This window comes from Labrus mixtus, chromosome 1, assembly GCF_963584025.1.
Source record: "Labrus mixtus chromosome 1, fLabMix1.1, whole genome shotgun sequence".
NCBI classification, from domain to species: Eukaryota; Metazoa; Chordata; class Actinopteri; order Labriformes; family Labridae; genus Labrus; species Labrus mixtus.
Window position 1 is genome coordinate 26,938,447 of NC_083612.1, and position 27,435 is coordinate 26,965,881.

At 40.0% G+C, this 27,435-nt stretch overlaps 1 protein-coding gene across 1 annotated transcript; it reads left to right on the top strand.

Annotated features, from left to right (window-relative positions):
- Nucleotides 1–388: 388 nt before the first annotated feature.
- LOC132975764 (ras-specific guanine nucleotide-releasing factor 1-like) lies at nucleotides 389–27,348 on the top strand. The gene is made up of 27 exons (XM_061040544.1): nucleotides 389–1,327; nucleotides 5,545–5,651; nucleotides 7,462–7,609; nucleotides 8,505–8,597; nucleotides 9,747–10,000; nucleotides 10,107–10,186; nucleotides 10,333–10,526; nucleotides 10,903–11,012; nucleotides 11,401–11,519; nucleotides 13,233–13,393; nucleotides 13,942–14,005; nucleotides 14,511–14,653; nucleotides 15,161–15,243; nucleotides 15,954–16,202; nucleotides 18,454–18,827; nucleotides 19,243–19,359; nucleotides 21,679–21,849; nucleotides 22,028–22,134; nucleotides 22,251–22,363; nucleotides 22,945–23,005; nucleotides 23,111–23,217; nucleotides 23,336–23,420; nucleotides 23,569–23,766; nucleotides 24,550–24,629; nucleotides 24,736–24,853; nucleotides 24,963–25,031; nucleotides 25,486–27,348. Exons 1-27 carry the CDS (start codon nucleotides 1,052–1,054, stop codon nucleotides 25,576–25,578), a joined length of 3,774 nt encoding a protein of 1,257 aa, XP_060896527.1. The 5' UTR covers nucleotides 389–1,051; the 3' UTR covers nucleotides 25,579–27,348.
- Nucleotides 27,349–27,435: the final 87 nt, after the last annotated feature.

Sequence of the window (27,435 nt, forward strand, 5' to 3'; positions counted from 1 at the left end):
GCTGATTCTTGGGCTAAGGAAGAAGAAGAAATAGTAAAACTTTTTTAAAGGTATAATATAGTCTCTGTTTTGTTGAAGTTATTTAAACGTGTAACCTGTTTGAGGTACCTGTAATGGTTTGTATCTTAAATCCGTGTTAAAGGTTTAACTTTCCAAACTGTAAATGTCTCTTGTGAAACTACAATAGCTCACAGACACCACAGAAACGCTTCTCTTGTTGACGTTTTGTAACCACTGAATTCATCTTTTACAAAATAGTGTATTTAATTAAATGTTTCAGATGAATCGTAATACAACGCGCATTAGTCTGTACGGTTTGATACCTATATGTTCAAACTGGAACTTGTTTAGAGAGTTTTTTTTCGCATCAAACTTCAAGTCGATTCACTTTAGTAAATGTATTCGAAAGGTGTATAAAACACTGCTGGCAATATAATAATAATATAAGCATGATATTGTATTATAATGTAATATTATATTTAGAGTGTGTGAAAGAAAGAGAGAGTTTTGTGGGCTGTTTACAGGGGATGTTGGTGTCAGAGCCCTGCTCACCAAGAAAAAGCTGCGTCCTTCTTCATCTGTGTTGTTGTTCCTCGGAGTTTCTGTCCAAGGTGCTGAAATCTGCTGCTCCAGGGACAGGTCACGTGACTGCGCTTCCTCCCTCTGTGAGTGCAGGATGCTGCGTGTGTGTGTGTGTGTGTGTGTGTGTAGGCATTGAAACACCTCAGTCCTCATCATGAGCGATCCAGGCTCATGAAGAAGGCTTTTCTCTGAAGACGGCGTCGCGGCTTCTGTGTTGTTTCCAGCGTGTGGAATCTGCGCGGGTGGACGCTAAACTTTTAGGCTTAGCGTACATCCTCTTCTTCTTTATGTTCCGTTTGTTCTTCTTTTATTTTTTTTATTATTGCCGCTGCAGACATTAGTGTGGCAACTGTGGATGGGCACACAGGAGTGGGCTGCTGCCCACCAAGTCTGACTGTGTTTCGGAGGCACTGAGGAGGAGAACATGTAAGAATCCCCGCAGATCCTCTCGGATCCTCTTACGGCCAAAATGCAGAAAGGGATGAGACTCAATGATGGCCATATCACCTATCTGGCTGTTTTGGCGAAGAAGGATGGCACGAGGCGGGGGTGCCTGAGTAAGAAAAGCTCAGACAACACAAAATGGCATTCAAAGTGGTTCGCACTGTTGCAGAATATGCTGTTTTATTTCGAAAACGACTCGAGCTCACGCCCCTCCGGACTGTACCTGTTGGAGGGATGTGTTTGCGACAGGGCACCGTCACCTAAACCTTCTCTGTCCGCGAAGGAATGCTTAGAGAAGCAGGTAAGTTATCGATCACACGGGGAGCTCCCATAAGTCTGACTAACACAGCCGAGGTAATCCGTCTCACTGAACGTTGTGATGATCTTTGCATAAGAAAACAATGATCCATCTCTCAGCATTCACGAGACGAACCATTACAGCCTACACGCAGCGAACCCGCTCACGAACGACACAGTTGCTGTTTTTATCCCATCATGTATTTATCACGCAAACAATGTCCCAGAGATGTTCACTTGACGTTCAGTGTTACGTAATGGCGTCATTCTAACTGATTGATTGTCTCTATTCTTGCACTAAAATAGGCTCGGGAGGCTGCCTCAGATGCGACTCATCCACGGCAACAAAATGTGTTTATCGGTGTAAAGTCCGCAGGATAAACCTTCAATCGTCAGTGCTAACTTTGCAAACACATGCAGGAACTATCTAATCGTTCCGCTGCTCTGTTTTGTGGTTATTATGCCAATATTGATTGAAGCACGTGTATTTTTTATGTAAGAGTGTGTATTTTTAGACATCCCCAAATGTTCAGGGACTGCAGCTCAAATGCAGGGAGTAAGTTTAACCAGCGTCCAAACTTTGCAGGTTGCCATCTTGCGGATGAGAGCTGCCCCTTTCCCTGTCGTTTTGACGTATTGATTTAATTCCTTGTCTTGATATTAATAGCATCCTACCTTGGCAACTGCGTCTCTCCGGTTCATAGCGGCTGCTTCATTTGATAGCTTTCTCATTATCACGGGGTTGTTAACGACAGCCATGAATGAGAACAGAACGATGTCACAGGCTTGCTTTTGTTTTTCACAACACCCCCCCCCCCCCCCCCCCCCCCCCCCCTTATTGTTTTTTTTTTATATATCTCTGGCATAAAGTGGCACGGATTAGCGTGTGTAATGGCTTAACATTTCCCTTTGTTTCTGTGCCAGTGTGTCTATCAGAAACAGTCTTAGAGAGCGCATGGTGGTCTTTACAGAAAACACTTTGAAAGGAGTAGAGATAAAACCTTGTAGCATTAAAGAATCGAAGTGGTCCAGCTGTTCTGAGCTGTGACTGCAGTCACCTTCTGATATCTGATCTGCCAGCTGCAGCATCTTCAGGTGTCCCTGTAGCAGGTAGAGAAGTCAACGTAATGGGTCATTTAATCTGCTCAAACATACTGATCTTGTTTTCTGAGGCAACAGGTGGTGAGTATTTCAAACTAATGCCATGCATGTCCGTTTAAAAAGGCAGCAGTTAATTATAGTAACTCTGTAATGCCTTTTTGTAACTTTTGAGTTACATAAGTTTATCCCACAAGTCTTGCAAACACACTTTATAGGGTAAGCAAAAACAAAAACAACCTGATAAAAATAAATAAAAGACAAACAAGGTTTCTCGGCATTCCATACAAGGGTGCCTGAATTACTTGGAAATATAAATGCTGGGTTTATGATCAGAACATTTATCTCCTTATCCCTAAACCATAGAGTGTTTTATTTTATTTGGATGTTCACTCTGGATCCACTTGTGCAACAGTTTTCTTTGTCCTAAATAAAGAAATTAAGTCAGGTTTAACACATAATTACACAAAATACAGTTCTATACTCTCATAAAAGAAAAGTTCAAGTCCTTCAGAAAAAAAACATCTTCATGGATACACCGAATCCCTTTCCAAAAGTGTAGCATGTCATATACATCTTATCTGATCAAAAATGCACAATGCTTTGGCAGTGCTTCTTTGATAAAAAATAGACTAAAATAAGTCACTTTAAAAAAATCCGTAGAAAAAAAATACAGTAAGTTCAATTTGAGTGTACACAAGCCCCTTGAAAGTTACTTCATGTGACTGTTTCCAGTAGCTGAAACTGGTGTTGCTGTCCGTGGTGCTGAACTCTGCCGCTACGTCAGGTTCTTCCAACACTTCACCTCATCCATCAGAGTTTAGATAATTCAAAACAAGAAAAAAAAAAAACATTTATTTATTGTACCCGAGATGATATGTGTAATGCCTGATTCCTTAAATACAGTGTCAGGACAAAAGATGTTCCCTATTCTGGAGATGAAATATGGACTGAGAAACATCTCAGCTGACAGCTGTTCATGCAGGCTGCTCTGGTGAATTTATTTCAACAGGGACTTAAATGAATATGAAAGCCTTCAATTAGCATAACACAGTCTTCTGTTCAGCACGTGTCTATCTACATAATATGTGTCAGGAATACATTCACTCAGTTTTGTGTTAGTTTTGTGGGGCCATGAATTGTCAGGGAATAAAATGTGCACATGTATAAAGTTTTGATTTTTTTTTTTGCACAAACGCTTGATATCCATGCTGACACTTTGTTGTTTACAATATATCTTGCAGTCATGTACCTGCTTGTACGTGCATGCAGCCACACCTGTACATCTTGTTGGACATTTTTTGCATGGTTCAAAGTCTGTATTTGCCTCACAGTGTCCTCCAGCATACATTGATGTCGATCCATAAAGGGTGAAACAAGGACAGAAAGTGTAATCAATGCCTCAGGTGTCTGAGAGCATACAGATTTCCTTTTCACTTTTTCCTCTTTGGAAAAACAAAGAAAGACACTGGAGTCGATGAGCTGCCTGCAGAGGTCATCTGAGGCAACACTGATGTAGATTTCTAACTTTAAACTTGTTACATATACGAAGATTACAACAGAGTCCAGATTTCTGTTGAGCCTGTTAGTGCATGAACTGTAGGGCTGTGTGTGAATGCGTGAGCTGCAGGAGGAACGGCCAGCAGAGTGCTGGATCTTATCTGTGTGTGACAGGGAGAGGGACAATGCGGCGAATAGATGCCAAGCCAACTGCCACCTTGCATGCAGGGCTTTCTATAGCCCGTCTCCAAAAAAGCAAAAGATCTTTCTCGCTCCCTCGCTCACTGTTTGTGTCTCTGTTCTCATTGTATTCCTTGAAATGTTCTACTTTTAAATGTTCTTAGTCCCCATTTAGAAGGCGAGCTACATTTTAAGCCCACAGTTACTATGGCAACCCCTATTTGCATCTGAAAAAGTGCATTTGAAGGGGCCAACGAAATGTGCAACAACATGCCTCAGCATTGTGCTACAACAAATCCAGTCTTATGAGAAATACAAGGGATGATCACATGATGAAGATGCCCAGAGTGGTGTGGAAAGACTTGACATGTTTAGGTTTTCATTTGTTTTTTTTATGTAGCTAGAGAAATATACTATGTCTACTAACACAATTCATATTACATATGAGGTTCAATGACTATTAAGTAGTGGTTCAAACAGATTAAGCGCTCTGAATTTTAGCAATAGTAAACAGATTCAGTTATTACATAATTGAATGTGTGTAAAGTTGTCTCTCTTTCTATAGAGGAAATGTAATAGTTAATGTTCATTCTTTTAAATAAGGAATTTCAATGGGCTAGGTTGTCTCACTTACCGGGAGATAATGTATCTGTGACAAAAAATGTGGTGACGTGGAGCTAAATATAGCTACCTAAAAGGCTTGACACACCAGCTCACAGGAAGCAAGAGATGGGAAGCACATTATTGACAAAGGCCCTTTCTGCTGCTCATCAGGAAATATGGAACATTACTCCCCTTCACAAATGATTTGCTCTTGGCATTTGGGAGGGATAAAAAATCCAATATATTGGATTTGTGGGGGTCTATTTACACTGCATCAGTGTTATATAATTTGATGCGTTTATTCCACAAATAAGCTGTCCACACTATTACAGCAATTACCAGCACTTTGTTGATCTGAGGGTTTTATCTGATAAGCCTTTTAGAAAATATCGCTCCGTGCATTTGCCATAATTGCCATAACTGAACCTTAAGGGCTGTGGGGGTCACCAGAGATAATTGGTGAGAGAGTAAAAAAAGGATGAAGACGTAGAGGGGTTTGTGACACTGAAATGCAGCCGAATCACAGACAAAGCTAAACAAAGCTAAACAAAGCTAAACAAAATATGGCGTCAGTAGAGAGGCTTCCACCAATTCAGAGGTGAGTTGCCAGGTTACAGACAGAATGCACAGAGGCTTTATAATGAATCTCTCAAGACTTTTCCCTCAGGATCATTCCCTCCCACTCATTCACACACATGCATATGTGTGTATGCACACATTTTTTTTAAGGTATTCCTGCAGCTCATCAAGGAATGACTTAACATCTTTCATTTTCAAACCCTTAAATATTCAAAATGTCTTATTTTATGTTAAACAAATTTTCTTCGTGCTGTTTTTCAGTATTACTTCACAGTCACATTCAATCATGACAACCAGAAGGCTTTGGAGCTGCGCACAGAGGACGTCAAGGACTGTGATGAGTGGGTGGCTGCTATCACACAGGCCAGGTACCTCTCACACATGACCTCTCATCTTTATACACACACCCTGCTGAGGTTGTTCTCCAAGGAAGGTGTGTGTGTGGTGTGTGGTTGTACTCTTGTGTAGAACCAATTAATTCAACCAATCAGTGAGATATTAGGCCTAACTTATCATCACATTATTTATCAAATTATTTTGTGTTGAAAACTTTACCTGTTGCAGCAGGTTTTAAGGAACTTTTAAACGAAAGCAAAGGAATTTTAGAGCTGATAAAGTCAAAGACCTGTTCCCAGCTATAGATGAGCGTGTGATTTTTCAAGGCAAAATGTCATGGACAATTGATAATTATCCAAACGTTTCAGTTGGTGATGGACAAAGCCTCCCAAGGAACCACTGTGAAAGTGGCCAAAAGTACACCTTTTGGCTTCAGAAGTCATACAAAGTCTTTTTCAGATTCAAATCCAATTTGAATTGGATTGTGGAAGTCAGAATATTTGGGGTTAAAGTACAATTGAAATGATCTATTGAACACAACCTGATAGAAAAGTCAGAGCACCTCACACAGCTTGTGCACCTTCCTGAGAGAGTGCAAACGCTCTCTCCATGAAAGAACGTGACTTTGCAATATATAACATCTCCAGTGAATTAAATGATAAAATGACCTTGCCATATCATCAGACATTACATTTGGATGACCCTTGCTTTGCCAGATTTGAGACCAACAGGTGTTGCAGTGATGGAAGCGGGCAAGTGAACTGGTTAAGATATGACTGAAACGTGGTCGAACTAGAATAAATATTGGAGATGCTTTTGAAAAATGGAGAGAGGTTAGAACAGAGCAAGGTTTTAAGACCGATGCAGAGCTGGCTAAACACTGAAGCTTCCGTGTCCGGGACATGGCAACCCACATATGCATCGACTAAAGGGAGGCAGGGGGGAGATAGGTCTCTCTAATGTTTTGAATTTGGACCACAGTACCAAATTTAAACACAATGTGTCAGAGTTACATGTTGCTCCTTTAAAGCCAAAGTAATCTTGTAGGTTTGTGAGCCCTGTAAGATGGAGCCCTGACTCTTTTGAGATCATCTCCATTGGATTCTTGTTTAAAACACCTTTTTTATTATTATTGCTATTATTTTGAAAACTTTTTTTAATAAAGTGTTTTAAACTTGTTTTATGGTGCTCGGAGATGTATAACGAGCAAAATGCCCCTTAAAGATTCTGAGACAAAAGCGGGTCATGAAAGCCAAGCAGTACAATCACTCTAAATGTCAGCAGTGTGCATTTGTATGGCAAAAGGTCAATTGATTGGTCTCATTGAAGATTGCATTGATTCTCGGTCAAGGCAGCAGCTCTAACTGTACAATAGCAAGTTGCTCTGTAATACATGCATGTAAGACACATCAGAACAAAAGGGATACATATTACCGTTTGAGTTGTTTTAATGTATGGATTATACATTCTAATGCTTTTGTAATACTTAATATAATACACTTAATATACAGGCTGTTTGTGATGTTGAATCAAACCACACTAAAACCTTTTGTTGAACTAGAATTGTTGCAAATGCAGAGGCAGTCTTTACACATGGTTTGCTAAGACCACAAGTATTTGAAGAATTGGATGTGTAAATGTCTGCACTCTGCAGATATGAGTAATTTGGTTCAAACACATGCTGGTCAGAGGTTTGATAAATCTATGGAGATATGTAAAGAGCCCCTGAAACATGTGTTAATGACTGTGTGTGTGTGTGTGTGTGTGTGTGTGTGTGTGTGTGTGTGTGTGTGTGTGTGTGTGTGTGTGTGTGTGTGCGTGTGCGTGTGTGTGTCTGTTTAGTTACAGGAACCTGGCTACAGAGCATGAGACCCTCATGCAGAAGTATCTCCATCTACTCCAAATAGTGGAGACAGAGAAAACAGTTGCCAAGCAACTTCGACAACAGATAGAAGACGGGGAAATCGAAATAGAGCGGCTAAAATCAGAGGTAACTTGCCTTGGAATTTCATGCCATTGCTGTATATGTGTACATGTTGTATTTTCAACCGCACACAGTGGAGGCCGAGAAAAAAACAGAAAGTAAGTGAAAGTGGTCAGACACAGAGTACAGTCTATGATGGGGGAAGGGGAGATACATTTCATGATCCAGGTTCCCAACCACAGTGTTTTGAAGTTCCATGGCTAGCGTTTTCGCTCCCAGCAATCCAGGATGTCCTTATTAAAGACTGTTTTGCATCCTCATTATTCAGTCTAAACCAGATTAAACGCATCTCTCTTTTAAGTGCTAATAGCAAGCTCCAGTTGAATTGACTGTTTTCAATATGAATGAACCAGCTTCTGTTGTACCTGATTCAGCAGTCTGCATCAGAAAAGGGTAATGAACTGTCTCACTTTTCATGGCTTAAATCTGTACTAATAATGGGTTTTGGTGTGTTTTGTTTAATCTGAGTCCCTTATTAAAAGCAGTTTGTGTTGAGTCTGATCCCATACACTTTGTTGTTCTAATGGGAGTAAAAGAAAAAAACATCAAATAAAGTAAAACAGATAACATTTTTAATGGAGCTTGTACAATTTGTTCATAAATACTTTGTAACATTCTCGTGCAGTGGTCAAGAGAACTGGTGACCGACCCAAAAGTGGGTCTGAGGTCCAAACTGCACTATTTTTCATTTAATAAATCTGATTGGTTTAAAGTTATCAGAAATTTGGGTCGCATTTTAGAGTTGGTGGCGGGTCCTGAGACTAGACCAGATGAGAACCACTGTTCTAGTGGGCGGTAACAATATGACGATTACTGAATAAAAAAACACATTTATAACCATGATGGTACACCATCTTGTCGCACTCATGCAAACCAGTGTTTGATATGTGTTGAATTTCAGATCGCTGGACTTCTAAAGGATAATGAGAAGATTCAGTCAAATCCAGAGGTACCTCCCAGCGAGGATGACACTGAGATAAAGAAGATCAAAAAGGTGAGACCTAACTGACTTTGTGTTGAGGAGTGTAAAAGCACAGAGTCTTTTCTATTAGTATTCTAAACAATACAAAGAGGAAGACTAAGTAGAAAGGGGCAAAGAAGGGAGGGTTTAATCAAAGTTTGATTTGCTGCAGCAGGTAAATGTACAGACATTTTGAACAGGTTTTTAATGACACGTCATCTTTCTGCACTTACAGGTTTTATTTTTAACCTTCATTTATTCAGAGCAGCTGACACCAGTTTTTACAGCAGGGAGCTGCTCGTGTACTACAGTCGCCTGGTTGTTCTGTCTGCAGCTCTTCTGAAGCAGCTGTCTGCTCCTTAAAAAAGCAAGAGACTTTGGAAAGTTCTGACAAGCAAGTTACTTTTAGCTCTACAAAGTGTTTTAGTGTCTTTGAGAGGATTGTTTTGGTGCCAAACTTTGGTTCACTCTCAACAATCTTATCAGGTTTTGCTTCTCGCAGCAGCAGGACAAAGTCTTTCACACTCAGACAGTAAACAATAGAAAGAACAAGTGAGCAACTAGCTGTTGAAAACAGTGAAACATTTAGCAACTAAAGATGGAGGAATGGTTCTTAAGAGATTATTGAGACGCAAACAGATCTTAAAGTGCAGTTTTTAATGGACTTAACGCTGCTGTTGTCATGCCAGCAGAAACAAATGCTAATGTCTAAAAGTTGTGTGTGCTAGCATGTACTGCATGCCATGGTAACTTTATAGATTTGATGTCATGTCTACAGCTTTGTTTACGTCCTCCTGCTAACCAACCAATTAAAGTTCAGTTCTTCAGTTCTTCATGTATTCTAGTAACTGCTATCACTTTGACACCTGAAACTGGATCTAGCTTTAGCTTGTCCTCACAGCGCTGACAAACATCAGCCTAAAGATACAGATGTGAGTGAGAAGCCTGGATTTACTGTTTATTGTTCCACAGTATGTACCATTTTACAGGTGGAGTGTCACTGTCACGCTATCACTATTTTACAATGCTTAATGTAAAGAATGATAGCTGTTTGATTGGTTGACATAATTCTGAATATTATGTAAGTCCATTGTAATGAACTTGTTTTTAAATAACACACTGAAACATTAGAAGATGAAGGACTTAACAAACTTGACTTTGTTGTAACCTTGTTCTGTGCAGGTCCAGAGTTTCCTGCGAGGTTGGATTTGCCGTAGGAAGTGGAAGACCATCATCCAGGACTACATCCGGTCACCCCATGCTGAGAGCATGAGGAAGAGGAACCAGGTGGTGTTTAGCATGCTGGAAGCCGAGGCTGAGTACGTCCAGCAACTCCACATTCTGGTCAACAACTTCCTGAGGCCGCTCCGCATGGCCGCCAGCTCCAAGAAACCGCCCATTACTCATGATGATGTCAGCAGCATCTTTCTGAACAGGTGGCTGGTGGTCACACTGGGGGTGTTAGTAGTGTGCCTTTCAGTTAAAGTGAGAGAGGAACAAAATCTCATGAACACTGTTTTTTTTTTTTTTTCGTTTAATCAGTGAGACCATCATGTTCCTCCATCAGATCTTCTATCAGGGCCTGAAGGCGCGGATAGCCAGCTGGCCCACACTTGTGCTGGGTAAGAGTGACTAGAAGACCCCTCGACCAATTGCACAATTCAGCATTAGACTTTATTTAATTTTAATAGATAGATTTTTATAGATTCTATCAGTCACATCCAAACTAACATATTGTATTCATGAGGATGTCTGCTCTTCTTCACAGCTGATCTGTTTGACATATTGCTGCCCATGCTGAACATTTACCAGGAGTTTGTGAGGAACCACCAGTACAGTCTGCAGATCCTGGCCCACTGCAAACAGAACAGGGACTTCGACAAGCTGCTCAAGCAGTACGAGGCCAAGCCCGACTGTGAGGAGAGGACGCTGGAGACCTTCCTCACTTACCCCATGTTCCAGGTTAGACTTCAGGTTTTCAGCGCGGATAACTGCAGTATTATGACACAATCCACACACAGTTTTCAAAAAGTTAAATGTGGCACTATTGCCTTTAGAGAATGGGAAGTAAAGCACAAGGGTTTTACACTTTCTGATAAAAGAAAGAATCAAACCCATTGTGATTATTTAAAAGATTATTTGTCTGCTTAAAACGGCTTCATGGCCAAGTAATTACCAGTCTAAGGACATTGGAGTCCACATTATTGACCAAGCTTCTAAAAACCTAAACCTTTTACTTTAAATAGTTTGTAGTGTCCATTTAATCACACAAAAGACAAGACAAACTATTTATAACAAGTTGTTCAACACTGTCTTTCTCTCTCTCTATCTCTCTCAGATCCCTCGTTACATTCTGACGTTGCACGAGTTGCTGGCTCACACCCCCCACGAGCATGTGGAAAGAAACAGTTTGGATTACGCCAAGTCAAAACTGGAAGAACTTTCCAGGTAGATCTACCGTTGGCCTGTTAAAATACACAGTACATTGTATCATTATTGTTGTATCTGTCTAAATGATGAATAGCCACTAACCCTATTGAGAAGCACCCTAGAGAAGAGAGACTGCTAATGACAGATGTTAATTGGTTTGTGAGATGCACCTGGCTTGTCTACAGTACTACTGATGCAAGCTAGCTCATTGGTGCAGTAGATGGTATGTTTGTGCAGTTTCACTTTGGTTAAAAAAAAATGCAGTGCATATCGAAGGAAATAGTATAAATCTGATAGTTTTAAATCCATAGCTGTCAGGGGTGTTTTTACTACTCAAAATTATCAATAAACTCAACCTGAACTGTAAAGTATCTGAAGTGATTAATTGTTGTTTTTTTCTTTTCAGAATTATGCACGATGAGGTGAGTGAGACGGAGAACATCAGAAAGAACCTCGCCATAGAGCGGATGATAGTGGAGGGCTGTGAAGTGCTGCTGGACACCAGTCAAACCTTTGTGAGGCAAGGTAAGTTTGTCTCCAGGTCAGTTTCAAGTTAAAAGATCAAATCTTAATGATTTGAAGGTGTAAAACTTTTTAAAATTTTTTACAAGGTTATCAATAATAACTACTGGTAAACACTCTAGTAAATTCAAAACATCGCTCATTTTAAACAAAGTAAGTGTATGTATAAAACTCAATATTCTGTGGCAGACACACAAACACTGCTGGAAAATGACTTGAACACAGTAATCAGTTGATAACCACATGACTTCCCTTACATTCTCCCTAACATTAAGGTCACTATAGTATGACGGAGGATTAGGGCCATGTGAAATCATTTTTTTTTCTCAAAAATTTCAAGATTAAACTCGAGAAACGTTACGAGAATAAAGTCTTAGAATTACGAGATTAATGTCGTTATTTTAGTTTGTAGTTATATCAGAAGTGCAGCAGCCGCCTGTTTCGAAAATGACAAACGTTGAGCATCTTGTGAAGTTATACTTTAGTAAAGGTTTCACAAATAAGGAAATAGGCTACCTCCTAGTCTGTAAAAAACAGTTTTACAAAAATATCAGATTAGTTGTGTTGGGGCTTTCAACCTTTCAGAATAAGAATTAACAGAGCCAAATTTAAATTGATTTACAAATCTAATTCCTTGAGTTTACGAGTTTGATCTTGAAATTTTAGATTTTTTTTCTTTAAAATGGCCCGAATACTACGTGGTGCTACCGAATGGTGCTGATAGACTGCAAAAATAAAAACCTCTCAAATCTTAACATGTGAAGTTGTCTAGTTTGTAGTCAAAAATGTCTAATTACACTTAGTAGAAGCAACATTCACCTGACAAGTCAAGATGAACATCTTAATTTGAGATATTGGATAATGATCTCATTTTAAGAAACTAAACCAGTAAATGGGTCTTGCTGCACTGGCATCTATTTTTACTCATTACAAGCGATTAAGTCCTTACATTTTGTTTGTAACGTTTTGAAATAAGCTTTTCATCTGGACTTGACTTTAATTGTTTTTTTTTCTTTACAGTGAATAATACAAACACACTTGTTAAGATATGAGTTTTTACAGTGTAAGCCAACTGCAAACATAATACATTACAGTGTTCTTTACTTTCCTTCTGTCTTTTAACGCCTGATGTCAGAGCAATCACTTCAAATATATCCACATTCTCCCCACTCTGGATCTTTTGGGTCTGAAATTTGTAGAAAAGAAGATGAGATGTTGTACATTATCAAGCCCCACAATGTGAAGGGATTTACTCACCATCCAGCAACTAGCTTAGCCTCGGTGACTGCACACAGCTCTCCACAAGCAGCTACACACTCTGTGCCTCCAAAGCAGACAGGATGAACTGTCCTGCTCAGTCCAGCACAAAAAAGCACCGTCAATTATATTAAGAGCTCAATAGCCAATTATTTCTTACAGATTTATCACACAGGCTTTAAAAGTGGCTTTTACAGACCTGTTATAATAATAACTAGAATTTAAAGGCTGACAAAGATGCTCTTATCCACCGCTAAGCTGAGCTTCACTGCTAAAATGGTTCATTTGATGACAATGGTGATTCAGTTGTTAGTTTGGTTTGAATTTGTTGGACCAGTCTCTATGTGAACTTCATTCGTGTGTGTGTGTGTGTGTGTGTGTGTGTGTGTGTGTGTGTGTGTGTGTGTGTGTGTGTGTGTGTGTGTGTGTGTGTGTGCGTGCACTCCTGTCACTCCACAGGTTCTCTGATCCAGGTGCCCATGAGCGAGAAAGGGAAGATCACAAGAGGTCGACTGGGCTCTCTGTCTCTGAAGAAAGAAGGAGAGAGACAGTGTTTCCTCTTCTCCAAACATCTCATCATCTGTACACGCAGCTCCGGGGGAAAACTTCACATCACAAAGGTACAGTAGATACAAAGAAGCATTAAAAACTGTTTAAACAATCATAAAAAATGTCAATAAAATATAAAGTAATTTTTGGATGCAGGTAATCATTGTCTTTTTTACCCCAGAGAAAGCTTTGGTGACAAATTTTGTATGAAATTGTTGTTTTTTTACGTCAGCACTCGCAATAAAGATTTCAACTTTTATAATAAAACTGAAAAAAAGCAGCTGAATGAAACATGTCTCAGCGCGTTTTTGTCTGTCACCTCCCCTAGTGGCCCAACAGACTCAATCCCCATGAATCATAACATACAAAAAAAACACTTTTTCTTTTACTATAGTTACCTTTTTGTGTTAGCGCTGATTGTTTATGGGGAGTTTTTGAGTTGAGCTAGCAAACACTTTGTTTGTAAATGTTTTTAACGCCCCTGCAGGCCTGTACAAACTCTCCACCTCTTTCTGCAGAATTCTATTTTAAAAAAATCTTAAAACTAAAATTGTGTCCCCTTTCTCTGTCTTTAAGCAACACGCTGTATGTGACCTTATAACCTTTCATCTCCCCACAGAATGGAGTGGTGTCTCTCATAGACTGCACACTGATGGAGGAGCCAGAGGGGACAGATGATGAGTGTGAGTTACTACAGTACATGCAGTATATATTTGATGCTTTCTCAATAATAATAATAATAATAATAATAATAATACACATACGTAGATGTGCTGCATGTAAATTGTCTACTGAGATTAAAAATCGCCATTATTTACAGCAGCCTGCTTTACGAGACCTATAAAAGAGATGATCCATTATTATCAGTATTATAATGTTACACATTACACATTACATTATTACATATTTTTGACTTGCATTAGTTCTAACTTTTCCCCTCCACTTGCAATGTTAGGCAATCAAATTATTTATTTGAACCTTTTGAATGCAAAGACATTCTTCATAATAAATGTTTCTGAATGTATAAATCAAACAAAAAACATTATTACATAAATCTTACTCCAAATGAAACAAGTGACGTAGATTTTTTTTTACTTGGTTTGTTTCTCTTTCTCCTTATTGTGTTTGCTCTCATTAGACTTTCCTTGTTAGAGTAAAATACGAGCTTTGGAATCTTGTGTCTTGCAGCCAAAGGGGAGCGCAGCGGCCAGGACATCGAGCACCTGGACTTTAAAGTGATGGTGGAGCCCAAAGATGTCCAGCCCTTCACCGTCATCCTGGTGGCTTCATCCAGACAGGAGAAGTCAGCATGGACAAGCGACATCAGCCAGGTGCATGTCCTCATCAGTGTGATGAAATACTGTTTCAAACAAATCAACAGCAAGACTGTGAAGTGCATGTGTGACTCAAACTTAAGAAAGAAAGGAAAAAGTAGTATTAGCTTTGTTTTAAAGTTCGGACAGCTTTAATAACCCTGGGTAATTACTTTAGAGTTAACAATCTTCTGATGTTGTTACCAAAACTCGACATAATGAGATCAGTTTTGTATTTGAAATAAACAGGAGATACTTGTACCCTAATGAAAGGATAAAGAAACCTCAGGCTCTGTTTGTGTGAGCTAGCCAGGTAGTGACAATGCCTACCGTACCTCGTGGCCCCTAATGGCTCCCAGAACTCAAAAGGGGCCATGTGGAATATAATATAATCATTAGGCAGATAGAAACAGAAAGGAAAATAGCCAAAAGGGAACAAATTTATATTATAAGGTTTTTGAACTCACTCACCTCCCCTCCTTGTTTTTTGTGACCTGTTTTTTTCTGCCTGTCTGCTCCTTACAGTGTATCGACAACATCCGCTGCAACGGACTGATGATGAATGCCTTCGAGGAGAACAGTAAAGTCACTGTGCCGCAGATGATTAAGTGAGAGTCCAAATGCACATACATTACACATGCACAAACAGAGACTGGCATTTGAATAACAAAAAGACATGACTAATGCATGAAAAATGCACAAATATGTGTGCCCAATCTGAAAACATAAATGTAGTTGTATAATCGTGAAGACCCTCATTGACAATGACATCATCCCTAGACTATAAACTTAACAATCACACCCACATTCCTTACTTCAATCTAAACCTAATATAGCCCTAAAGAAGAATGTAAAGCCTGAAACAATGATTAAAAGCAGCTTACTTTTTCCTGAATATTCTCTCTTTCAATGTCAAATAATTATTCTCACAAAGATATACATACACACAGACATACATCAACAATACTGTTGAAGCTAAGGAAATATCAAGGTTACCTTTCCATGTGAATGTGCATCTTCAGACACAGCTAGGAATGCTGCGGCCTCTGAACGCCACAGTGAATGCTATAAATACAATATTTTGCTGGATATTTACTAAAAGAAGCATACCTCCAATATTTTTCTTTTTGATCAAATGTTAAAGTTAATCTTCTTAAATGTTTTTTGAGGGTGTATTTTTTTTCTAAGGTGAAACTACTCTAGCCTTGTTGCAATGTTAATGCTCTACTCACTGACCCCCACATGACCACAGCAGTGTTGTAATGAGCTAAATCCCTGCGAGTGCAACATTCCTAACATCTCTTAAACTCCACCACAGGTCGGACACCAGCTTGTACTGTGATGATGTCGACATTCGCTTCAGCAAGATGATGAACTCCTGCAAGGTGTTGCAGATTCGCTACGCCAGCGTGGAGCGTCTGCTGGAGAGGCTGACCGACCTGCGCTTCCTCTCAATTGACTTCCTGAACACTTTCCTCCACTCCTATCGGGTCTTTACCAGCGCTGACGTTGTCCTGGACAAGCTCATCACCATCTACAAGAAGCCCATCAGTGCCATCCCTGCACGGTGAGTGAACCCCTGATTGAGCTGATTCCAATACATTATTTTTAACACACATCTTATGAGCTCACTTATAAGAAGATTCATGCCTGCTGGCTCTGGAAAAGTCTGTTGAAAATAGTACAGAAAATAGTACAGCTGTTAACAATGCTTCCAAGGTGGGTGACATTACTCTGAGTACCAGTTTGCTAACAGCCTGGTCGGTCCAACACATTGATTCCAGACAAACTTTCTTCTTTTCTGTGTGAAAATCCTTCCCAGAATAAATGAATTAAATGTAAATGATTAAATGTGGATATTGTTTAATAAAGACATACATCATTTAATCAACATTTTGAACAGACATGCATGGTCTTCAGATGATGAATAGCAGTCCTTGCAAGACTAGCCGTATTTCCGTCAGCCTCAGCTGTATTTTTTATTTTTTATTTTGTGAAATCTAAGTGAAGACAACAAGCATGCTTATCAATGTACCTGCTCAACATTGGACTTTTAGAATCTCCACTGTGACCATGTAAGCATGTGGACATTGGCTCAGAGCACCGCTGTGCCTTCATGAAGCCTCAAAGAGACACTTAAAAACTAGCCTAGCTAAAAAGCCAAACTAAATCTCGTCAAACTCTAGTTACATTTGTTAAAAAAAATCACAAGTATATAATAAGAGGAGGAATGAAATGCAGATTTAGTTGTACCTTAAAGTATCAAGATAAAACAATGTGCTGTAAATTGTAAGACCCAATATGAAATATAAGGAGGCCAATACAATTTAATTTACACATGCATTATCCTCTGCTAAGATTGGACATGTTTACTCCACAAAGCTTAATTGTTTGTAATTAATTTCCCTCAAGCACAAACCCCTATAACTACAGTATTGACATCTGAAGAAGGTTGAAATGTTCTACATATTTCTTCCTGAGGATGCAGCATCAGCGCTGCAATAGTGCAGGGGAAAAGTGAGATCTCCCTGGTGTCTGGGTTTGCCTGTGTTCTCACGTGGACTGTCTGTAAGTAGCACCATCATGATATTATTGTCTGTCCAGGTGAGAAGGGACCAGAGCAGAGGCAGCGAGAGGTCACACCAACACATCCGCTCCTCTGACGTCCGTCCACCGTCACACTAAATTCGGGTCTAGCGTCCACCCACCTCCCGCAAACTCCTCCTCTTCTTTCTCCTACCTCTCTTTACCCTTTTCCTTCACTCACTTTTATTTTTCTTTCCACAAGTCTGACCATTCCCCTCTCCGCTGCTCTGTCACCATGGCAACCATCCACTCTGCTGCAGAACCCCACCCTCTCCCACTCTCTCTGTCTTCTCCCTGCCTCCCCCCTTACCTTCCCTCTCTCCCCTTCTCCTATCATCTGCAGCAGCTCTGTGGTATTAAATATTGATGGTGGCGTTTTGCACCCAGACCCTGCTCTCCTCTCCTCCTCTCTCCTCCTCTCTCCTCCTCCTCCTTCTTCTTTTGTCCTACTCCTCTCTCTTCTCCTGCTTAATTATCTTCTCTTTTCTTCCTGCTTCACTGACTTTCCACTTTGCCTTTTGTGCTTTGTCTTTCTCATTTTTTGTGACTCCCCCCTCTCTGTCCATCCAGCCTACCTATTCCTTGCCCCCTTTCAATCCCTGCTCCTCTCGCCTCCTGTCTTTTGTTACTTCACAAATTTAGATGAGGAGACACAACATGGCTGCAGCTACCACCATACAGGGCTGGAGGCTTCGCATTCGCCCACTCTCAGCCAGCAGCCTTTGCTGTGGTGGAATCCATATCCACTCTGTTGCTCCCCTCTCGCCCCCTCTCTCTCTCAGTCTCACTGTTTTTGCCCCTGCTTTTTTTTTTTTTTTTTTTGCACTGCAACTCTGTCTCTGTCTTTCCCCTTTTCTCTCCGCTCCCCTCTCTCCATGTCTCTGTGGGCCTCCCCTGGGCTGGTTGCTGTTGGCAGCACCCGTGCCTCCCACACTGTCACTTGACATGCTATTTATAGGCCTTCAGAGGGGGTGGCTCTCAGTGCAAGGAGGATGCTGTCTTAAACAATGTAGCTTAAATAAAAGAGGCAGGAGCTCCCTAAGAGCCCTGTGGTTAATGTGTTCCCTCTCTCCTTCTCCGTACAGACACCAGGTGGACAATGCACCCATATTTTACACCCCTCTCTGCTTTCCCCTGTTCAGGTCACTGGGAATGATTAAGCTAATCAAAATAAAGTAATGGATGTTTCATCACTACTGTATTTTCCTCCCCTCCTCTTTTTCTCCCTGTAGTTCTTTGGAGCTGTTCTTTGCCAGCAGCCAGAACAACAAACTTCTCTACGGCGAACCACCCACGTCGCCGCGTGCCAGCCGCAAGTTTTCCTCCCCTCCTCCTCTGTCCATCACCAAGACATCCTCGCCCAACCGCAGACGCAAGCTTTCGCTCAACATCCCTATCATCACAGGGGGCAAAGCCCTCGACCTGGCTGCACTCAGCTGCTCTCCCAATGGCTATGCAAGCATGCACTCCACCATGTCACCCTTCAGTAAGACCACCCTTGACATTAACAAACTCTACGTGTCGAGCACCATGGCCAGCAAGATCCCCGATGAGGGAGAGTCCAAAGCCGAGGGCAAGGCTGAGGAATCTGTCTTCAACAAGCAAGGTCAGAATCATTGTCTCAGGGAGCTTGCTCAGGTCTAAGGGGTTCATGTGTACTGTCATCTCTTAAATCTCTAAAATGTATAATACCAGAAAAACATTTACTAAATATCCCATTAAGGGTGTAAAGCAGGACTTATCTACATAGGCTGTCTAAAGAGAAAGTACATTTCACAAGAGTAGAATCTACTTTTTCCTGTGTTTTAAACTTGAAATAATAATGTGGTAAAATCCAACTAGCCATGATTCTTGACCATGAGGATTTAAAAGTGGGTGAGTCAGTTAGACTTTACATCCTTGAAGTTTTCTGTTGTTTTCTAGACATTGAGTCTCTGCTTACCCTGAGCTCCACTCAGAATATATATATTTCTATTTTTGAAGTCTTTTTTTTATGATTGTAAAACACTACTTCTATCCAGATCTGTCTGTGAGAGAGGAATGTGATGAGGACCCGAGTCCGAGTGATGAAGCTGAAGCAGAAATGTCTCCTCCAAAGTCCCCATCAACACCCAAGAATGTCAAGTCAAAAAACTCTGGTACAGTATGATGATGACTTTCCAACTTTTTTGTCATGCAGATATTTATTCTTGACAATCGTTTCTTCAGACATCTTGCAATCTACTTTTTACCTACCACTTTAACCACAAATTAGTTGATAAAATATGCATTATATAGTACCTGTCAGCAAAGCATCTTGGCAAATATAAACGTGTAATTAAAATGGTAATAGTAGATCATGCAATTACAAAACACTGCTAACATTTAACACATACAACAGGCGGCCTTTTCTTATGTTACACTCTCCATGTAAGTGTCAGGGAAACAGCAGTCGAAAAAGAAGCACGCTCACAATATCATTTCAATATTTTTAGAATTATTCTTATTTGCTTTCTTGCAGTGTAAGTTGACAAGCTTGACCTCATTTGGTCTGTCACTTCTGCGTCGTTTTTTTATGGTCATGTGAACAAGCATGTCAGAAAGATTCCAGGGGTAGTGTGTCTTGTAAAAATGGCTTCTGACATTAGTAAACATCATATATTTAAAAAAAAGCCACTGCCAGGTACTAACTTAGCTTAGCATAAAGATTGAAAAACAGGAAAACCTTTCCGTCCAATATCTAAGATACATTTTTGGCTCTTCTATGCCTTTATTTGAGAGACAGGACAGTGGATGGATTTAGAAATTGGTGAGAGAGAGAGTGGGGAATGACATTTAAGAAAAGCCTGGTTTGAAGGACAATAGCCTCTGTACATGGGGCACCCAAACTAACCAATAGTCCACCGGTGCCACCCTTTCCATCCAATATCATACCATCAGCAATTTTTACTTTAGGTAACAATACTGTATAAAAACTTGAACAGTAACCCATTGCAGCTTTAAGGGGGTTTGAGGTGGACTGCTTATCGCTTGAGTGCAGTGACTTGCTTAAGTCTCTTTGTGACTGTGAGTTAAGGCCTCCAAGCTCTTCCAGAAAGGTAGCGTGCCTTGCTGAGAAATAATCAAGTACATAATCTCCACGTGAAACCACAACATGCTGTTCATTGGTAAACTTTGGAGGTTTCACGTGTTTGTTGCTTTTGGAAAGAGCAAGCCTTTCTTTTCCTTCCTGTTTTTAATCATTGTACTCAACTAAGAAGCTACTAGCTGTCTTCACAATCATAACAGTGACAGCTCAGTCTTTTTGCTTAATATTGTAAGAATTTTCAGAAACTTGAAGGTGTCTCTTACTAGAAGAGAGCACCTACATGTCCAAATCATGTTTCCTGCTGAATTCAATAATATCAAAGAAATAACATGCCAGCGTTATTTTTACCATCAGATCCACTTTAGTGCATGTGAAAAGTGCAAATGAAAAGAGTTTTTTTTAGAGGAAAACAAACCATGCTACAGTGAAATAAACCCTGCTTAAATAGAATGTATTGAGCAAACTTTTTTTCAGCAAATGACAACCGTCACTATAGCCAAATAAGGTCTTGATAAAACCACCCACATCCTACCGGCCCTCCCCGCACTGCACAAAGAGGGAGCATCCACCCCGTAGGTAGTCAGGCACAATTCATCCCCAGTGTGTTCTCTTCCCACGGTGCTGGATACAAGGGAAGCCAGTGCCTTGTGTGAGTAGGTGGAAGGAAACCTTGTACCTTAGCAACGATGTGCATGTTCTTCTACACCGCCCCCGGCTGCACGGGGGAAGGGAGGAGGGTGAAGGAGGCAGGCAGAGAGTTAGACACAGTGGAGTGTACACCATCACTAGCACGAGCTGCAGCACATATTGCGCAGGGTCTATTTTAGCTCTCTGTTGCCCTCCACTGGTCAGCAGCCTATTTTTATGACATACATAGAGGCTATCTACAGGACTACGCATACAGAATCACCACCCAGTCTATCAACTAAGCAGTGAGCCAGCAGCATTTTCAAGAAATGAGAGCTATTCTAAATTAGCTTTAACTTTTTAATGACAATTTAAAAAAAAAGATTCAGGGTATTAATCTTTTGGGGCGGCAGCAGCTCAGTCTGTAGGGACTTGGGTTGGGTCGCCGGTTCAAGTCCCTGTGCGGACCAAATCTGGAAGTTGGTCTCGTAGCTGGAGAGGTGCCAGATCACGTCCTGAGGTGCCCTTGAGCAACGCACTGATTCCCCCCCCCCCCCCCCCCCCATCAGCCCAGGATTGCCTGCTGTTGGCTGCTCCCTCACTCTGGCATCTCTCCATTAGTGCATGTCCATAGGATCCTGTTTGTGCATGTGTGTATATTTCAGCCTATGTGTGTGTTGCATGACTTACAGAGTGTAAAAACAGAATTTGATCAATAAAAGTGAAAATCTTAAATATCTCTGTTTTCTTCTTCTTTTTATAGAGTTTTCCCTGTTTTCCTTTAACAATGGCATGGTAGTGTCATCCTGCCGGGAGCTTGACAATAACCGCAGTGCCCTTTCTGCCGCATCAGCCTTCGCAATTGCAACTGCTGGTGCCAATGAAGGCACGCCAACCAAGGAAAAGTACCGCCGTATGTCACTGGCCAGCACAGGTCAGTCACATGAGGGGATGCTGCTTCCTGACTAACTCAAAATTAAGTATACAAGTTGCACTGTCAGTATCAGAGGCAAATCTGGAGGAATGAGAAAGGAGTAGTAGTGGTTTTGGCTTTAACAAATCAAATGAAACAACTTTTTCATTGACTGTGGCTGTGTTAAATGTGGCTCCAGGTTTTCCGACAGACCAGAGGAATGGGGACAAAGAGTTTGTAATCAGAAGAGCTGCTACAAACAGAGTCCTGAATGTTTTGCGCCACTGGGTCTCCAAACACTCACAGGTACAGTCACCTTTCCTTCTTTTTCTATATTTCTCTGTTTTTTTTCGTCCAAGGTTGCTGCAGAAGAAAAGGGACATGTGTAATGACTCTGTTGTTGTTCCTGTGTTGGTCCTCAGGACTTTGAGCTGAACACAGAGCTGAAGATGAGGGTCATTAGCTTCTTGGAGGAGGTGATGCATGACCCAGAGCTCCTGACACAGGAGAGAAAGGCAGCTGCCAACATTATCAGGTAGGTTTTTAGTAATCATTGATTGATTGAACATACTGTCATGTAAGATATATCAGTTTGTTAGCAACCTATAGACAAAATAGTTCAGTGCCTCTGGAGAAGAAGCAGTAGGCTTCTACAATAAATATTTGGACTTAGTATTATAATGGTTTCAAAATGAAAGCTAATATGAAAGTTTGTTAAACCATTCTTTCTTTTGAACAGCAGGGGGAGACACTGTCTGACAAGTCTGATTGTATGAAACAGAAACGCTCATTTAAAGTGTTGAATCTTCTTCACATCAGCATGTTGGTTACTAGTCACCAAGATAAAAACAAACAGTATCTATGCCTATCCAAATATGGGCACTGCTGGCTAAAAAAAAGGAGATTTCAAAAACAAAGAGTGAGGTTACAGTGGCTTTGTCACTTTTATACAGTTCTTTACATTTGTACAGTATGGCAAAACCTAAGTAAGGCATCCTTCACTACACTGTTAAAGCCAAATGTGCATGTTACCCAGAATAAACAAATATTGTTTTCATTAAGGAAAGAGTGCAAAAATAGTTAATCAAATGCCCTTTTCTCTTCTCCCTTTTGAAGGACTCTCACTCAGGAGGACCCCGGAGACAACCAGGTCACTCTGGAAGAGATCATACAGACGGTGAGAAAAGACATTTCATTATAAAAAGAAGACTAGTAAATTAGACTATTTTGTGATTAAGCCGCATTGTGACAATGTAATTCATTGTGTGTGTTTGTGTGTCAGGCCATGGAGGACTGTAAGACTGAGCCTTTTGAAAGCCACTCTGCCCTGGAGATAGCTGAGCAACTCACACTGCTGGACCACCTGGTCTTCAAGGCTATCCCATATGAGTGAGTGCACAAGCATCCGGCTGTACACACAATCACATACACAAACACACACATACAAAAAACAAGGACTGAATGTTGGTAGGGGTTTTTTCTCATCTGAAAAATATTTATTTTACAGGGAGTTCTTTGGTCAAGGCTGGATGAAGAACGACAAAAACGAGAGAACTCCGTACATTATGAAAACAACAAAGCATTTCAATGACGTATGTGTTCACTATGTTGTTATGACTAAAGAGATGAAAAAGTATTGGATGGATGGATGGGTGGATGGATGGACGGACGGATGGCTGGATGGACTGACAGATATTTGGTCTGTTATTATCACAATGTATTTTTGTCCTTTTTTATCAGATCAGCAACAGGATCGCCACAGAGATCCTGCACTGTGACGATGTCAACATGCGAGTGGCGGTGATAGAGAAATGGGTGGCGGTGGCTGATATCTGCAGATGTCTCCACAACTACAACGCCATGTTGGAGATTACGTCCTCTCTCAACCGCAGCTCAGTCTTCCGCCTCAAGAAGACCTGGCTCAAAGTCTCCAAGCAGGTATCAGTGGGAATTAAGTTTAAACATTTACTGAGAGTAGCGACTGCTCCCAGCCCAAAAAATGCTTCAGAACACATCACTCTTAACTTGTCAATTACATTTCTTCTGTACAGACTAAGCAAACAATAAAGAAACTATTTATAAGTGAGCTCTAGAGTTGCTATGATGATATTGTCATCTTTGGACAGAGGGAGGCTAGCTGTTTCCTAAGCTTTATGCTAAGCTAAGTCACATTTATCCAGGGGCAGAAGTGATCTTTGCATTTTTCTGTTGGCGATAAATATACTTCCCAAAATGTTAAACTGTACCTTTAAAGTCCCCATGAAACGGAACTTCGAGACTATCCAACTGCAGTGTTGTTATATATTTCCAACTTAAACAGGATAGAACCAATCAGAAAATACTGTAGAAGGCGGGATATAACGTTGGGATGAAGTTGATTGGATCTTTAGCTTCATCAAAGTTTTTTTACTTGGTCAAATCATTTGTAAATGACCCTGAGTTCAGGATGGGTCATCAGGCATTTGAAACATTTTATTGGAAGAGAAAATACATTTCATTTTATGTAAAACACTCTGATCGTGCTTTATTGAAATATATTTTGCAGATAAATTAACACACACAAACACTGCATGGGGGAAATGTATTTTTCATTTCATGGGGACTTTACGTTTTTTTTTTGCCTATAACTGAATAATAAAATAACGAAACAGGACATTTTGCAAATAAAAGGAAGGCAACATGCTCCAAAGGTGGTGATTCTAGTCATTCTCTGTTTTCTAGACAAAGACTGTGATCGATAAGTTACAGAAGCTGGTGTCATCAGAGGGACGATTCAAAAACCTGAGAGAGGCTCTAAAGAAGTAAGTGCTCAAAAAATGTAGCAGAGGATTTTGATGCATTGCTTATATGACTGGTACCACATCTGTAAAACATCTGTCTTTCTCTGACCCGTCGTTTTGTCATCAGCTGTGACCCTCCCTGTGTTCCTTACCTGGGAATGTACCTGACGGACCTGGCCTTCATTGAGGAGGGAACACCCAACTACACAGAGGACAGCCTGGTCAACTTCTCCAAGATGAGAATGGTAACAACAGTGCAGATATAAATACATACACGTTCATTGTGTTTGTTATATTTAAATCCAGTTGTTAACCTTTAAATGTTTAGTAGTACTTCTGCTGATTTGTCTCCAGATATCTCACATTATCCGAGAGATAAGGCAGTTTCAACAAACAGCTTACAAGATTGATCATCAACCAAAGGTGAGATCATATTTGTCTGTACTGTGTTTACTTACGTTTAAAGGTATTGTTGCTTCATAAAAATGTCCGTAAAACAGTTTGTATGTAATATCTTTCAACTACTTGGAGCTTCTGAAGAACAATATGAGCACACATTTGTTCAGTCAGCTTCTTTTTATGAATTGATAATAAATGAATTAACATTATGCAGCATACGTTTTTATTATTCCTTCAGGATATTAGAGAACATTTGGGGACACATTTGAAGGTTTTTAGACCTGCCATATTTTTTAATTTTGAGTAAGAAAAAAGTATTTCACTAGCCATAGCGTTATGAATAATTGTGTATATGACCAATAAATGTGAAAATATATTTACCTTAAATTTTGTTCGACATTGATTAACTGACTACAGGTATATTGATTCATGTTTACTGTGGAGCCTGTCAAACGTGTTTTCTTTCTTTATTGTTTAGGTGGCAAAGTACCTTTTGGACAGCAGTACAGTGTTGGATGAGGAGAGCCTTTATGAAGCGTCTTTAAGAATTGAGCCGAAAATTTCATCATGAAGAGGATTTCTGTCTCTCAACCTTCATACTGAGTGTACAGGAATAATATATCACAATGTACATACACTATTATTTGTATTAGACACAGTAGGCTGTGCCCCTCTAGTATGTGATTCCCAATGGACTTGTTGTGTATACTCGTTATTAGAGGCTGAGTAGAAGCCAAGAGCGGTTTTATTTATATAGTTAGAGTATTTATATGCCATTCATTATCTAAATACCATTTCATGATGTTTTTTTTAACCACAGAAATGACATTTTAAACAGAACATGCTATTTATTAATATCCTCATGGGAATGTGCAGTATAAAAAGGCTTTCATTGATGAGAGCTGTTCATTATTATAACATGAAAATCAATTCCAACTTCTCTGCTCAGATGTTAAAGAGACAGAAGTGCACATAACTGCTCAGCATGTTCATATAGTTCCCATACAAACGTTAAGCCTTATCAAAGTAGCAGCCATTACTGCAACATATTTGTTACCAAATAGATCCTCAAAATTTAAAGTAATAAAGGTATTTGCCAATCCTCTCATTTAATAAGTCATTTAAAATAAAACTTAAAGATTATAGTTCTGCCCTGATTCTAATCAAGAGCAGTAATGGCGGACACCACCAGTAAAGCATTTCTATCTAAAGTTAATTATAGATTGTCGATCAATGGAATAGCTATTGCAGAAAAGGCAGACCATTCATACAGTAGCTTCAAAAAAAGGAGATGGTGAAGTATTGAATTTTTGACACTTTTTCAAATTTTCACCTCAGAGAAATGCTGAGGTAGAAGTGGGAGAGCTCTTTTGTCTACGGTTGAATCATGTGTTTGGATGTTTCATGTAGCCACTGAATTACAAGGATTAGAGATTTGGAAGAGTTGGACTCACACTGGTAAAAGATTTCTGATAGATTGGGACTGTTTTATTTTCTGTTTGGAGAGATGGATTATTTTTATGCTGTGCTTATCATCACCTTACTCCCCTGGTGGGCAACATGATGTGTATATATAGCATAAGCATTGGCAGTGTATGTAGCAGATGTAATCAATATTGAGCCACTTCAGGAAGTTGAATTCCCAGCTTTTACACTCAGATAGTGACAGAGATTTTATGGTAATCCTCTTCGGCCAGTGCATTATGGCTTTGCCTTAATCTTGAAATGGATTATATACCACAAAAGTATGTAAACTATTTTGTTCTACAATTTGCCAATGACGCAGACGTATTTGCTGTGTACAATATCCTGTACAGGCAGTCTGATGCATTTCCTAATGTGTTCAATGCATATCCCTTGAAATGTGTTATCCTTATGATCGTTCAACTCTGTAATAACTTTTCTGTGTATGATACTTTAAAAACGAATGTTGAAAGCAACTTATAAGTGTAACACATTCTGTATCCTGTCTATTCCAATGTGTTGGCGGGAACTATACAGTAGTTATATTGTGCTTATTCTTGGAATATTTATAGGTATTTTTTACAGGCTTTGTAAAGAAAAACACATAAAGCTTAAGTGGCAGGCATGAACCACTTTCACGTGTTCAAATCAAATCTATATCTAGAACAGTATGTGTACTGTATTTTAACCCCACCCTTGCACATGAATCTTTACCCTCTTAACAGGCACATCAAATGTTTGCAGTGAGCAATACCCAGTGGTATGAGAATTATCTTTCAGTCTATTTCAACAGCTTGAGTAGTTATTTCCAGTTTTGTATAAAAGTGTATTCTTTCCTGATTACCTCTTGTTAATAAATCTATTCTTTCTCAGGGGGGATGGTTTCCTCAACGTGTTTGACTTTGTCAAAGCTCATCAATTTTGTATTTGTAGCTGCGCGGGGGGAAGGAGAGATCAAAGGGGG

Excerpts from the sequence above, each read along its gene's own strand:
- LOC132975764 (XM_061040544.1), top strand. The coding sequence starts at position 1,052 with ATGCAGAAAGGGATGAGACTCAATGATGGCCATATCACCTATCTGGCT. Across the intron at positions 7,610-8,504 it reads TAGAGCGGCTAAAATCAGAG|ATCGCTGGACTTCTAAAGGA; the intron begins GTAACTTGCCTT and ends GTTGAATTTCAG. Across the intron at positions 22,135-22,250 it reads GGGTCTCCAAACACTCACAG|GACTTTGAGCTGAACACAGA; the intron begins GTACAGTCACCT and ends GTTGGTCCTCAG.